The following is a 13,862-nucleotide window of genomic DNA, read 5'->3' on the forward strand; positions in this document are numbered from 1 at the left end:
TTTATAATCTCATCATCTTGCTACGGTTTCTACGATTGCACGGTTTCTACCATTGCACCTCATAAAATATACAAAAATTCCAGGATTCGTTTAACTTAGTAACTAAGAATATTACTTTTGAAATGGATCACCTATTCTTCTTTCTCTGACGCAGATTAAACTCCGTAGTTTGTGTAAATTTTAAGAGGTAATCAAAAAAGTGCACTAAATTGCCTTGCATAGTCAGCGATTGAAGACGTTCAATATTATGGTCAAGGAAAGCTAATTAACCCTAACTCTAATAATAGCTTTTTATGAAAAAATATCTACTGACCATTTTTTTAAATGTTGTTTCATTCTGAATTTAGCAAACAGTAAACAAGTTCAAGAAAAGTGTGTTGAGGTGCTGGGAATAAGCATAAACTTAAGGAAAAAACTCAGTTTCGGAAAAATCTTGAAATGATTATTCAGTAAATGTTTATTATTCTATTTATTCACTTGTGTTTTAATTTATAAATGTTTTGTAATTATTTTGAGATTTAAGTTTCATTTGTTCTTTAAGTTGTTTTTACTGCTTTTTTTATCAAATTTTTTGGTGATGTTTTTCATTCTTAAAAAATATCTTTAACATAAATATTTTCCACCTTTAATAACAAATTTAAACTTTTGTCGATTTTTTTATGATGTATTGGTCAAGCAGCTTTGAACCTTGTTTAAATACTTTTTGAAGAACATTTACTTTTTATTTTTATGATTGATTTAAATGAATTAACAACGTCTGTTGTTCTGAAAAATGTTTTCTAATAAAAGACGTTTTGACAGAGAACCTTGAAATCTTAATTTGTTTCAGTTTCAATGGTTTTTCTTGTATTTTACATTTTCTCTTTACTGAAACGGTTTTATGGTGCTTAAATTATTATCATTTGTTGTGTAAACAAAACATAACCAAAACAAAATAAGTAAACAAAATCGATAAAATAATAAATCCTAGTAAAAAAAAAAGAAAAGAGAGAGACAATAAAAATGAAGGGAACTTGCAGAAGACCTACAACTGTATATAACATGTGAAAAACATGTTCGTATTAATATCATAACTCAAATAACTTTGGATAAAAAGACTTGCAGATTTTTTTTAGTTGTTACAATTTGTTTTAGCTGTGAGCAATAAATCTAGTAAGCTAGCACAAACTCTATAATAAGTTTGAATTAGCTAGCAAAAATTCTAAGTTTGAGGGTAATTCCATGTAAAAGTGGGACAGTCATTTCGGTCACCTCTTGGATTTTCTTTAAATTTTAACCAGTGGTACCTATTAATGAAACATGAAAAAATGCAAAATTTTAACTCCCAAATCCAAACGGTTCAAAAGTTATGACATTTTGAAATTCAGCCTAAAACGTTCATTTTTTTACGAAGTCTGCCATTATGGATTTTGTAGTTGTACTTTTAATTGAATAATTTAAGATCTAGTGGAAGAATGTGGCTAAAAAATGGTACATGACCATTTTTGAGGGTGCTGAATTCAAAAATGTAGATAAAATAGAGAAGCTTAAATTTTTTGATAGTTTTTTTTTTATTTTAAAATGACCAGTCAAATTTTTTGTTTTGTTACCATGGGTTGCGCTTTCATTAATTCCCGGAGTTGCCCAAGTCTCATGAATTCGATTTTTTTTTCAAATGAATTAGGTGATCCTAGGCTATCTTTATAAAAAAGATGGTTTTGGTTTCTTAAAGTATAATAAAGATATGTCATTTTGAAATTTAGACAAAAAATTTTTTTATTTGGCCGCTATTCTCTATTATAGATTTTATAGCGATACTTTTTGTGTGAATAATTTAAGTTCTAGTACAGAAATATGACTGAAAATTGGTACCTGACCATTTTTAAAGACGTTGAATACAAAGATGAAGAGAAATTAACCCAATTCCTAATATTTTGGAACAATTTTTGAATTTTAAAATGTCAACAGTCCTTTTTTTTTCTTGTGACCTTAATTTGCATTTCACTTATTTCTGGAGTTGCCTTACTCTCATTGTGAAATAAGATGTTTTTGAAAAGTTTAGGTCTCTGACAGAAAATAAAAAATTCTATTGCTTGGCATAACTTGCATATTTATGATCAATATTTTCAAAAGTATACATGAAAATATAATTTACTATGCAGCAAATTGAAAAAATGATTTCTTTTTTTATTATTTTGATAACTAGGTATTATTTCAAAATATTGGTTGCATGCTAAAATTTCAGGTTACATGTTCAAATGTTGTGTTAAAAAATAAGAAACTAAAATGCAAACTTTTTTGAAAAATATTAAAAACCTGCTTTATTGAAAAAAGCTCAAAAATAAAAATGAAAAGGAATAACCAAATATTACTAAAATTGAAGTTTATATCATTTAAGTAATGAAAGTAAAATATTAATCAACTTTCACTGAAAAGATAAAACTTGTTCAAATAGAGTTTCATCTTCTTTTGAGATATGGTACTGACGCCCAGAAGATGCTGAAGGTGTTTTAACAAGAGAAATTACATTCATTCTTGGCACCCAGCAATTATCATCCCGCTTTGGCCAGTAGTACGACCGACTTGGATAATGTGGATGCATAAACTTTACCATAAAATCATCATTCTCTTTATCAACTTCAGAAACTATACCAAGCCAGTAAAAATCGTCGTATTTGCAAAATAGGTATTGTGACATCATAACATTGTCAATTTTAATAATTTCATATTTTTGTTTTTTGAGGAAGTCAAATGTAAGAGCAAAATCATCATCATCGGATACCCTTTTCATTTTTATTATTGAATGAGAAGATGGTATAAATTGATGGAAACTTCTTGTCCCAGGAATAGTGATTGCTATTAAAAGTCTCTGAGTAAGTTTGTTTCTTACTAGCTCCATTTCTTCAGCAGTGAAGTACACAAACGTTATCCCACTGATTGACTTTTCACAGTATTCAAACATTGCTTGAGAAGACAGTATAAGACCTGTGGTTGGACTCTGCAAGCTAGCTGTTGCAACAAGCCTTTTAACAGTGCCACCTATTCCATCGCATGGAGATTTGCCATGGCTTGTTGCAAAGAAATTCCAGATGCAACAAACAGAAAAATCTTGAGCGTGGTGACATGAATTGTAAAAATGTTTGCAGTTCTTATACTGCCCTGCACAGCCATCAGAAAAATAAGGAATTTTTGTAATGGTGGGACAAATATGAGTTTTTATATGATTAATGGTTTTATGCATAACTTCATTGATAAATCCAACATCATGGTTCAAATCATCTGAAATTACACAAAAAGAAGATATTTCCAAGTTCACTTTCTTGTAGTAGATGACAACTGGATGAAGGGAACATTGACTCTTACTCCAATGGTAACTCTGTATCTCGTCTTGTACTACAAAAGTGTAATTCTCTGCAAAATCTGCCAGTACAATAGCCTCATCAATACAAATTGTTTCTTTGAGATGCTTTAGATAGCTAGATTGTGATTTTGCTATAAATGAATGAGAAGTAATATTATCAAGTTTTTCACACAGGAGCTCTATGAATTCATTTAATGGACGTTTTATTGTTAATAGTTCAGTTCTATCTGTTGTTGTCCAATGTTTGAAATCCACTGACTGTTCATTTTCATCACTGTCATATTGCTCTTTTGGATCATCATTTTGTGTGAGATACTGCTGGAAATAATTTTGGGCAGCTTGTATGCCAGGACAACTATTGCATCGGTGAACCATGCAAACTTTAGATTTTCTGCTGCAGACAATCTTTTCAATGATTTCATGGTAAGATGTTTCAAGGCCTATAGCACTCAACATTAATTTAACATTTTGGTGTATTGTACACACACAAACAGAATGTGTACCTTTTGGACCAGCAAGGATGCACCATTTAGGCCGAAGACTGCAAAATTTAGAAAAACCAATTTTATGGCCTGGGTACTTTGTCTTATATGCCACATAGAGCTCCTTTAAGTTACACAAAATCAATTTTTTTGACATGTATTTTTTTTCCCCAACACTTACACAGTCTTTTTTACCTGGCATTTGCCTTGAATACTCATCGTCACAATAAAAAAGCTTTACAAGTTCTATAACATCTTTACTGATTCGATGCCGTTCAACCACATCAGGGTATGCTATGAAGCCTTTTTGGTCGCGTAAAAACATTGCATTTTGAATTTTGTGTTTTGAAACTGAAAACTCTTTTGCTGCTTTTCTGATAGACCAAGATTTTGGGGTTAATGTCAAAATTTGAAGTTGCTGCCTTCTGTTAGAAACCTTAAGTTTTTCTTTCATGCATTCTACAAGGAAGTCTAGATCGCCAGCTTTGGTTTGAATTTCCTTTAGAACTTCATTTTTTGGTGCAACAAGATCGGATTCGGTTACATCCAGAGCAGTTGCAAGCTTCTTAATAACTGCTTCTTCAACTTGCTTTATCTTTCTCTTTCCAATTGAAGGCTTGTTAGAGGTTTTGGGAAAATGAACTTTTAGAGGAGACACTTCAAGTTCGCATAAAGTACTGTTGAGTAATGATCTTGTTGATTCCATTATAATTTCTTTTTCCATATTATCTTCAGTTAATTTTATCTCCAACTTGTTCTCTTCTGATTCTTCACTTGATGCTAATTTATGTCTGCATTGTGGACAAAGTTTTTCACCTGGAACTACGAATTTGCCTTTACTGCATAGGTATTTTGCTGTATCCAAGTTGATTTCACGAAGACTACCTAAAAAAAGGGAAGAGCTCTTTTAATATGTATAAAAATTTTAATAAAACCTTAAAAAGTTTAAAGTTGCAAGGAGTTTAATAGTGCACTTTCAGAAGTCAGCTAAAAGTTAAAATATAGCTAAAATAGAATTTGGCTGCCAATAATTTCATTATTGTAACTCACAACATTTTCAAAAAACTAAAAGTTATGATTACTGTAAATACCTTTTATTACTTTGTTATGCGTATTAAATGGATTGCAGCACCGTGTTAATTTAGTTGTATAACGGTTCAAATAAACATGTTTATGATGGAGACAAGTTGTTGGTTTGACATTTATTATTGAGAGCCCAGTCCTCCACATTAATATTTCTCTTTCATATTCAGGAATATCTTCAAAAGGTTCAATACCCAGCAACGATGTATATGTTGTGAGATGACATTCACTTTCTAGGTTGATTCCAATGGAGCACTGTTGGCTGTTTGCCATGACTAAGAAACTGAATTACCAAACAAGATTTAATAATTATTTAATCTAAAATTAAAATAATTTTTTTTATTGAAATTTGTTATTGTTAACTGTTGTTTCAAAACTATATTTAGACGACATAACTGACGTCCCAAAACTATATTTATATATCACAGAAGGCGTTGCAAAACTATATTTTTCTTTATAACTCACATCACAAAACTTTATTTATATATCAAAACCAACCTTAATAAACTGTTTTTACACACCACAATTGAACTCACGAGAGTCAGGCAGTTTGTGAAAATATTACCCCGTTTTATGGTTAAGTAATATTATACCATTTTAAAATTCAAAAATTGTTCCAAAATATTAGGAATTGGGTTAATTTCTCTTCATCTTTGTATTCAACGTCTTTAAAAATGGTCAGGTACCAATTTTCAGTCATATTTCTGTACTAGAACTTAAATTATTCACACAAAAAGTATCGCTATAAAATCTATAATAGAGAATAGCGGCCAAATAAAAAAATTTTTTGTCTAAATTTCAAAATGACATATCTTTATTATACTTTAAGAAACCAAAACCATCTTTTTTATAAAGATAGCCTAGGATCACCTAATTCATTTGAAAAAAAAATCGAATTCATGAGACTTGGGCAACTCCGGGAATTAATGAAAGCGCAACCCATGGTAACAAAACAAAAAATTTGACTGGTCATTTTAAAATAAAAAAAAAACTATCAAAAAATTTAAGCTTCTCTATTTTATCTACATTTTTGAATTCAGCACCCTCAAAAATGGTCATGTACCATTTTTTAGCCACATTCTTCCACTAGATCTTAAATTATTCAATTAAAAGTACAACTACAAAATCCATAATGGCAGACTTCGTAAAAAAATGAACGTTTTAGGCTGAATTTCAAAATGTCATAACTTTTGAACCGTTTGGATTTGGGAGTTAAAATTTTGCATTTTTTCATGTTTCATTAATAGGTACCACTGGTTAAAATTTTAAAAAAATCTGAGAGGTTGACTGAAAAATTTCAATTTTTTGTCCCACTTTTACATGGAATTACTCTTGAATTAGCTAGAACAAATTTTATTAGTCAAAATAAATGGTCCGTTGTTATTTTTACGCACGTAGTTTGTTATGGTTGAGGTAAAAATCATTGAAAATCAAAGTAAACGCAAAAAAACTGACAAAAAACATAGATGAGTAGTAAAAATAAGCAAATTGTTGACCTTACCATGAATAGCACTACACCCAAAGACAATTCCAAGATGCTAAATATAAGCATTAGAGTCTCGGAAGTCTCGTATATACGATACTACCATCAGCGATACTTCGGAGTTGGTATTGGATAAATCCGTCCTTCCAAAACCGTAACCAATTCTGTATCAGTATCGGTATCGTAAAAAATGACCGAATTGGACGAGAATTGGGAAACCAGAGCTGAAGAGGATACTTTGAAAAGAGAAACGAGACTGGCGAAATTTGATGCAAGACAAAAGATCAATTGCATCGTGGAAGACCAGATGGAAGATAGTTGATTAAAGCCGAAGTCTCAGCTTTGATCGGGGGAGGGTGTCGTGAATAACGTCTTCAGAATGCTGTTGGCATGTGTGAAGGTGTTAACGTTAATGTATGTAATTGTTAATTTATTAAATGTGTCAAAATGGTGCGGTTGTAAAACTATATAAAAAGGGAGAAATCTTAAACAATTTTAAGACACGCCACCTTCGAATTTGTACAACTTTTCAAGATTTTGAAATACGTTCACACACAACTTTTTGCGACGTCGAAGCTTCGTCGTTGACTTCGAAACACATCGACCTCGATTGCTTTATCTCTGCTAACTTATGCATGTGAAGAGGATTTTATTGTGTTTGCAAAATTAAGTCCCCAATTAAATCTTTAAAACAAAGTTAATCAATTTTTTTTTTCCAAAAAAAAGCACTTTGTTTTCAATTGGTCTCGACATTCCTTTTCCTCTTTTATTTAAGTTAAGGATTAAATTAGTTGGGTTGGTGCAAAGAGAAGTATTACTTTTAAGTTCTAGAGGGGGGCGGGGGCTGTATTGATGTACTAGTTCCCGTAAAAGATATACAAAATTTAACCCTCCGTCGGGCGCAATATTGAAACATGTGAAATCGGGCGCAATGTGCGTATTAGGCACAGAGTTAAAAGTTGTTGTATCTAACAACTCATATTAACATAAACTATACTAAGTAATCACTAACCTTTATAAAGATGTATATAAAAATAATATTAAATTTTTTATGAAAAAAGCCAGTCTTCTGATAAAATACTGAGTAATATTACAATTTAAGTAATTAAACAAAAAAAAATTTAGTTTCAAAATAACCATATACATAAATAATACTAAACATCAAGACTTTTCAAAATATTCCATTTGTAAGTCACATGAATGTACTTCAATCATATTTATTCTGAATTGGATATTTCATGTTCACTTAAATTGATGCATTCGTATAAAGAAAAGCATGGTTGACAGACTAAAACCTGATGACTCATGCAAAGTGATTGGTAGCATTTTCGACATTCGTATTGAGATAACCTTCTTACACCCGTTTCTAAAGTACACGTGACACATCTACGTCTTTTTGAAGTTGTAGGAGGTTTTGATTTTTCTTGATCAATTCTTGGATGGAATCTTTGCATCCTAATACGTAGACTAAAAGGTATTCCAACGATATTCATGCTACTTCTCTGTAGGTGTACCAATTACCAATTCATGTGACAACTCTTTTAGAAATAATCTTTGTTTTTTTTCGAGGTTATTCCCAACGTAAATTACTTGCGAATTGATCCCAGCAATATTTAGAATTGTATAGAAAATTACCATAGGCCAACGTCTGGTGTTTCGGCTCATGTTATAAGAAGCGCACATTTGATCTGCTACATTAACTTCACACTTAGTTTGATTGTAAAAAGTGATTATTTCCGGTTTCATTTGCTCTCCAGATTGAAGATCAATGGCATCATCATCGTGCAAACTTGAAATTAGAATGACATTCTTTCTTCTGCGCGGGATGTAACGGGTAGCCCAAGATAAATGGCATAGGTAGTATTTTTATTATAACTTTGTTATTTTTTTAGCTAGAATAGTGAATTTTTTTTTAAAAGATTTGTTATTAAGTTCTCTATAAATCTGTCTTGATGGGTTTGTTTTATGGTTTTTAATTTTATTTGTAGATAATGAAATCTAAAGATTTGCAAAAGTTTTTACTTTCTAAATACCAAAATGGTGATGGTCCATCAAAAATATTTGCTGATATTAAGGGTGCCATTGGGTTTTGTACAATAAATCAGTGGTGTCAAATGATAAGAGAGACAGGCTCTATCGAGTTGAAATGTCCATCAGGTGGTCCAAGATCAGTTCAAACAAATGTAAACATTCAAAAAATCAGAAGTTGTCTGAAACGTAAAAAGAGGATTTCATCTCGAAAATTAGCTAATGAACTTAATATCTCCAGAACCAGTGCTCAAAGAATACTTTAAAAGGATCTCAATTTGCAGACATACAAACACAGAGTTGAACCACTGCTTACAAATGGTCAAAGAGTCAAGAGAACTAAATTTGCAAATTAGGATAAGAAACCATTTTCGAAAAAAACAAACACTGAAAATTTTTTCAGATGAAAAAATTTTTTATTTAAAAAGTATGTACAATGATTGCATATGGTCCACTAATCGTAATGAAGCTGATGAAGATGGTGGTATTAAACAGAAACAAAAATTCCCTCAAAAGGTAATGGTTTGGTTGGGAGCTTGTTCAAAAGGTGTAACACCACTGGTTATTTTGGACAAAGATACAGTAAATCATGACTGGTATATAAAAAAAGTGTTGCCAGTGGTCTTGAAATATGGAAACAAGATGTTTGGTGATGATTGGACATTTCAACAAGATGGAGCAACCTCACATACGCATCATTTAACTCAACAATGGTGTCATGATAATTTTCCTGCTTTTATTGACAAAAACCACTGGCCTCCAAATTCCTTCGATCTCAATCCTTTAGATTACTCAATATGGGATGAACTCGTTCACCAAATGAAATGGAATAAAATTAAATCAAAATTAACATTATTTCAAGAACTTAAACGAGCTGTAAAAAACATTAGAGTAAATGTAGCTTTAGAAAGTTGTACTAGTTGGACCAATCGCTTACATCGTATGTCAAAAAATAATGGAGACTATTTACATTAAATAAATCATGTCATTTTGTAGAGAATTTAATTATAAATCTTTTAAAAAAAATTCACTTTTCTAGCTTAAAAAATAACAAAGTTATAATAAAAATACTACCTATGCCATTTATCTTGGGCCACCCGTTAGGAGACCAAAATTTTATCATTATTAAAACCAAACATCCTTGTGTTTGCTTTTCTACCTTTGACATTTATAAATGCAATTGGTAGCTGTGTTTTGTTTTTTCTGACAGTGCCGACATATGAAAGCTTCTTAGTTTTTATATTATCTATGAGATCAAAGCTAGTAAACCAGTTATCCGCTGTTATATTCCGATCAGATCCAAATAAAGGTTTAGCCATTCTCATCACTACATCATTTGGTTTGTTGCTAAAACAAAAAGGGCCTTGTGGTTGTTGCCCAGCATGAATTTCCAATTTGACAGTATAAAACATCCTGGGATCAACTAGGCTATAAAGTTTTATACCGTATTTGTTTGGTTTTGAGGGTATGTATTGCCGAAACTGACATCTACCTCGAAATCCCGGAAGCATCATCATCAAAAGTAAGATTTTCTCATGGACTAAAACTTTTCTGACAATTATTCACAAATGTTTCAAAAATTATTCGAACTGGGGCAAGGCGGTCGTTTTCTTTTCTTTGGTTTCGAGTTCTTCAATCATCAAAACGAAGATAACAAATAAGTGTCTCAAACCGTTTTAGGAATAACAAGACAGAATTTTTTGATAAAATCTAAATATATTATACAAAAACTAAAAAATATAAATACTGCACTCGTCAAGAAAAACAAAAAATTGAAAAATCAAATTGATGAGGCTACTTCTTAACTAATAAAAGACAAAAAAAAAGTTCAACTTTATACAGGTCTTCCTGATATACATGTTTTTAAACACGTTTTTAACTTAATTGAAAACTATGTGCCAGCTAATAATGCTTCAACTATTACAAAGTTACAAGAATTTTGTATTGTTTTAATGAAACTGCGTCTAAATTTGCTGGAACAAGATATAGCGTACAGATTTGGGATAAGTCAACCAACCGTATCACGAATCTTTGAAAAATGGCTTCTTGTAATGGCACGCAGACTAACCTTTTTGATAAAGTGGCCAGAGAGAGATATCTTAAGGAGAACAATGCCAACTTGTTTTCGAGAATTTTTTCCTAAATGTGTTGTGATTATTGACGGCTTTGAGATTTTTATTGTAAAAACCAAAAGATCTGACAGCTAGAGCTCAAAATTTTTCTAAATATAAACACCATAATACTGTTAAAGTTTTAATTAACATTACTCCACAAGGCTCAATATCATTTGTTTCAGAAGCTTGGGGCGGAAGAGTATCTGACGTTTATATTACAGAAAATTCTGGAATATTAAATAATTTACTTATTGGTGATCAGGTGTTAGCAGACAGAGGTTTTACCATTGCAGATTCTGTTGGTTTATATTGTGCAGAATTAAAACTTCCTGCTTTTACACGAAGAAAGTCTCAGTTGTCTCAAATAGAAGTTGATTGGACACAAGAGATTGCCCGTATACGAATACGTCGAGCATTTAATTGGGCGAATACACGTTGAACGTTTAATTTGGCTCTTAAGAAATAAATACAAAATTTCGCAAGGAGTACTTCCTAATAAACTAAACAGTCGAACAGGTGATGGAATATGTAAACTAAATAAGATTTTAACTGTTTGCTCTGCTTTATGTAACCTTTGTTGTGGAGTAGTACCTATTGATTGACTTTTATTTTAATATATAAAAATACATAAATGTAGTGTTATGTTTATTTATTCATTTAAAATCTTTTTTTTTAATTCTGGTTTTCTTGTGGCAACAATTTGGGCAAAACCATTTTCCAATTGGTTTGCTTTAGAGTCCAAGACAATTAAGATGATAGGTTTTTATAACGCAAGTAAAAACATTTTTTTATGATACTCTCTTTAATTTTACCGCAAGTACAAATTGTTTTAAAATTGCTACTTTGTTCTTATGCCCCAATATTTACAAAAGTATTATGATTTCTAGAATACCATTTAGCAAGGAGTTCACGCAAAATCGCTAAAATAAAAAAATCTCTTGCTTCGTTTTAGTTTTCAGTGAGGAATTCTTTACCAACATAAATTTTTTGACTGACTGGCTTCACCATCAAACACGATAAAATAACAAATCGGAATATTTGAAATTAACATTTGTAGCTGAACTTTATAAAAATATTGATGATTTCTTTTTATATAATGTTTTCCGTCCTTTATTTCCATGCAAAACTCTTTATCATTATTTGCCAGTTCAAAGATTTCTTTTTGTTCATTTAAATGGACATTTTATCTCAACTATGTATTCGTGAAAAGACCATGTGCATTTCATAAAACCATCAGGATTTGCTCCGAGGTATGGCCATCTGGGTGTTCTAAGCAACCCACAATCAAAAATTTCAACATTTTTGTGAGTTGTTAATAGATGTGATTTTAAATAATTTTTAGCTACAACTTCGTTATCACAACCATACTTTGTTGCTTTGGTAATAAACTTATTTTCTGATGGATAACAAATTTGCGTTATTAAATTTTTAGAAGGCATGGCTATATTTGAATGACAACAAGCTTTGAATTTACAAGCTGTTATAACCCCTGCACGTGCTCTAAACCATAAACTTCATTAAGATTGAATTTTTGTATGATCTGAAATCAATTTAATTTCACCTTCATTTATTTTTATATCTGAAAAAGTTTTATTTGAAAGTTGCACGAGGTCATGATACTTTAATTGTTCATGTTCTCTTTTGTAAAATTTAAAAATTATTGTATTTAGTTTTGCAACTAAAGGTATATATTTAAAACTATGTTCAGGAATTATACGAAGAATTACACTATCTCTTGCATTATCTGATATTTTACTGTAAAAGTTAGCAATTTCTGTCTTACTTGGAATTGGAACGGATAAGGCTTTTTTATTATATAGTTTTGCTTGTGTTTTGTTCTTTACTTTTGCTTTAAATTTTTTTTTAGGATCGGTAAAATTAATTTGTGAAAGTGGCAATTAACTTCCTTAAGGTTTGGCGGCAACCAAGCACACAATTGAGATGCACAAGCATCATCATTATTTCTTTTCCGATAATCAGATATTAACATTAAATAAAATAATGTTGCTCCAATATGAGAACAGACTTCGCCTAAACCTGCCATACATGTGCAATGTGCATTTATAACTTCACCATCTTCTTGAACGCTAACCCATACCCTTGTTGAAGTTTTAGAAAAAATGCTCTGACCATGTCTTACACGACTGGTAACAATATAAATAGAATTTACACCATGAATGAACTTTACAAGAACGTTGTGAACAAGACACTGGTTACATAGTTGTAAGATTCAAGACCTTTGTAAGATTTTAAACTAAAACCTGTAAACTGACTTGGAAAGTTGATTAGATAGCTGTATATATCAGAAAAAGTCAGATTAGGCCATTTGTCTACGTTATTAGTTAGTTCAGTCTTTTTCTGATAAAAAATAGGGATAAAAAATAATCTTTAGAACTGATAATTTTTCTTCGTATCTCTTTTTTGCTTCCAAACTAAGACTCTCGTAATACTGTGATCGCAATAAATGCAAATATTGTGTGACTTTCGACGTCGACTTTTTTTTAGTGGTTTAGTTAGCCATTCCGTTTTTTTTATCTTTGCCCATAAAAGAGTTTCCTTCTTCTTTGTCATCTTCTGTTTCGTTTTGAGATAGCTCAGTTTCTGAATTAAGAATGTATTGTTCAACTTCATCTTCAGAGTCGATATCACTTTCTTCTGAAAAATTGTCAATTTGTGCGGGTTCTTCTTCAACTTCTTCCTCAAGTAACTTCCTTAGTTCATCAAATTGAGACGCCATTAAATTTTTTTTTAAATAAATTATGACATAATTAAACGCAATGTGCATATTAGGCCATTTGAAGATTTTCTATTTATTTTTATGAAATACGCACTAAGCATCTGCGTATCGTTATCGAAATATCGAAACTAACCGATATTTTCTACGATAATGGGTTTCGATATGAATTGGTATATCCGATATGTTACGATATGATTCCGATAAAATATCGTTTGGGTTTCGATATGCACGATATCAATATCGCTTTTAGCGATAAATATCGCATAATTTATCGATAAAAATTGTATAACGATATTTTTGAGTTTTGATATGTACGATACGTTCCGATAAAATATCGTTTGGTTTTCAAAACTTTTCAATATTTTACAAAATTTTGTATTAGATATAACTAAATGTTAAGTTGCTTTATATTAGATATTTTACAATATTTTGTATTAGATTTAACTAAATGTTAAGTTAAAATATTTTGCAATATATTTTCTCAATTTATTGATTAAAATATTGATAAAAAATAATAATCGCCTATTTTTTAACGCCGTTTTTTAGATTAAGTTGTTAAAAACGGCTCAGGCAGTTAGGAGAACAATCCAACTTT

At 30.7% G+C, this 13,862-nt stretch overlaps 1 protein-coding gene and 1 pseudogene across 1 annotated transcript; one reads left to right on the top strand and one right to left on the bottom strand.

Moving 5' to 3' along the window:
- Nucleotides 1-2,157: 2,157 nt before the first annotated feature.
- On the bottom strand, nt 2,158-5,411 carry LOC149894279 (uncharacterized). The gene is made up of 2 exons (XM_090069405.1): nt 4,914-5,411; nt 2,158-4,707 (listed from the first exon to the last, which is right to left on the bottom strand). Exons 1-2 carry the CDS (start codon nt 5,176-5,178, stop codon nt 2,405-2,407), a joined length of 2,568 nt encoding a protein of 855 aa, XP_089925531.1. The 5' UTR covers nt 5,179-5,411; the 3' UTR covers nt 2,158-2,404.
- A 4,884-nt stretch (nt 5,412-10,295) lies between these two features.
- LOC149894280 (uncharacterized) lies at nt 10,296-11,132 on the top strand (annotated as a pseudogene).
- Nucleotides 11,133-13,862: the final 2,730 nt, after the last annotated feature.

Source organism: Hydra viridissima, unplaced genomic scaffold, assembly GCF_058129835.1.
Source record: "Hydra viridissima isolate aposymbiotic clone 2 unplaced genomic scaffold, HvirCarnegie_v1 scaffold_1, whole genome shotgun sequence".
NCBI lineage: Eukaryota > Metazoa > Cnidaria > Hydrozoa > Anthoathecata > Hydridae > Hydra > Hydra viridissima.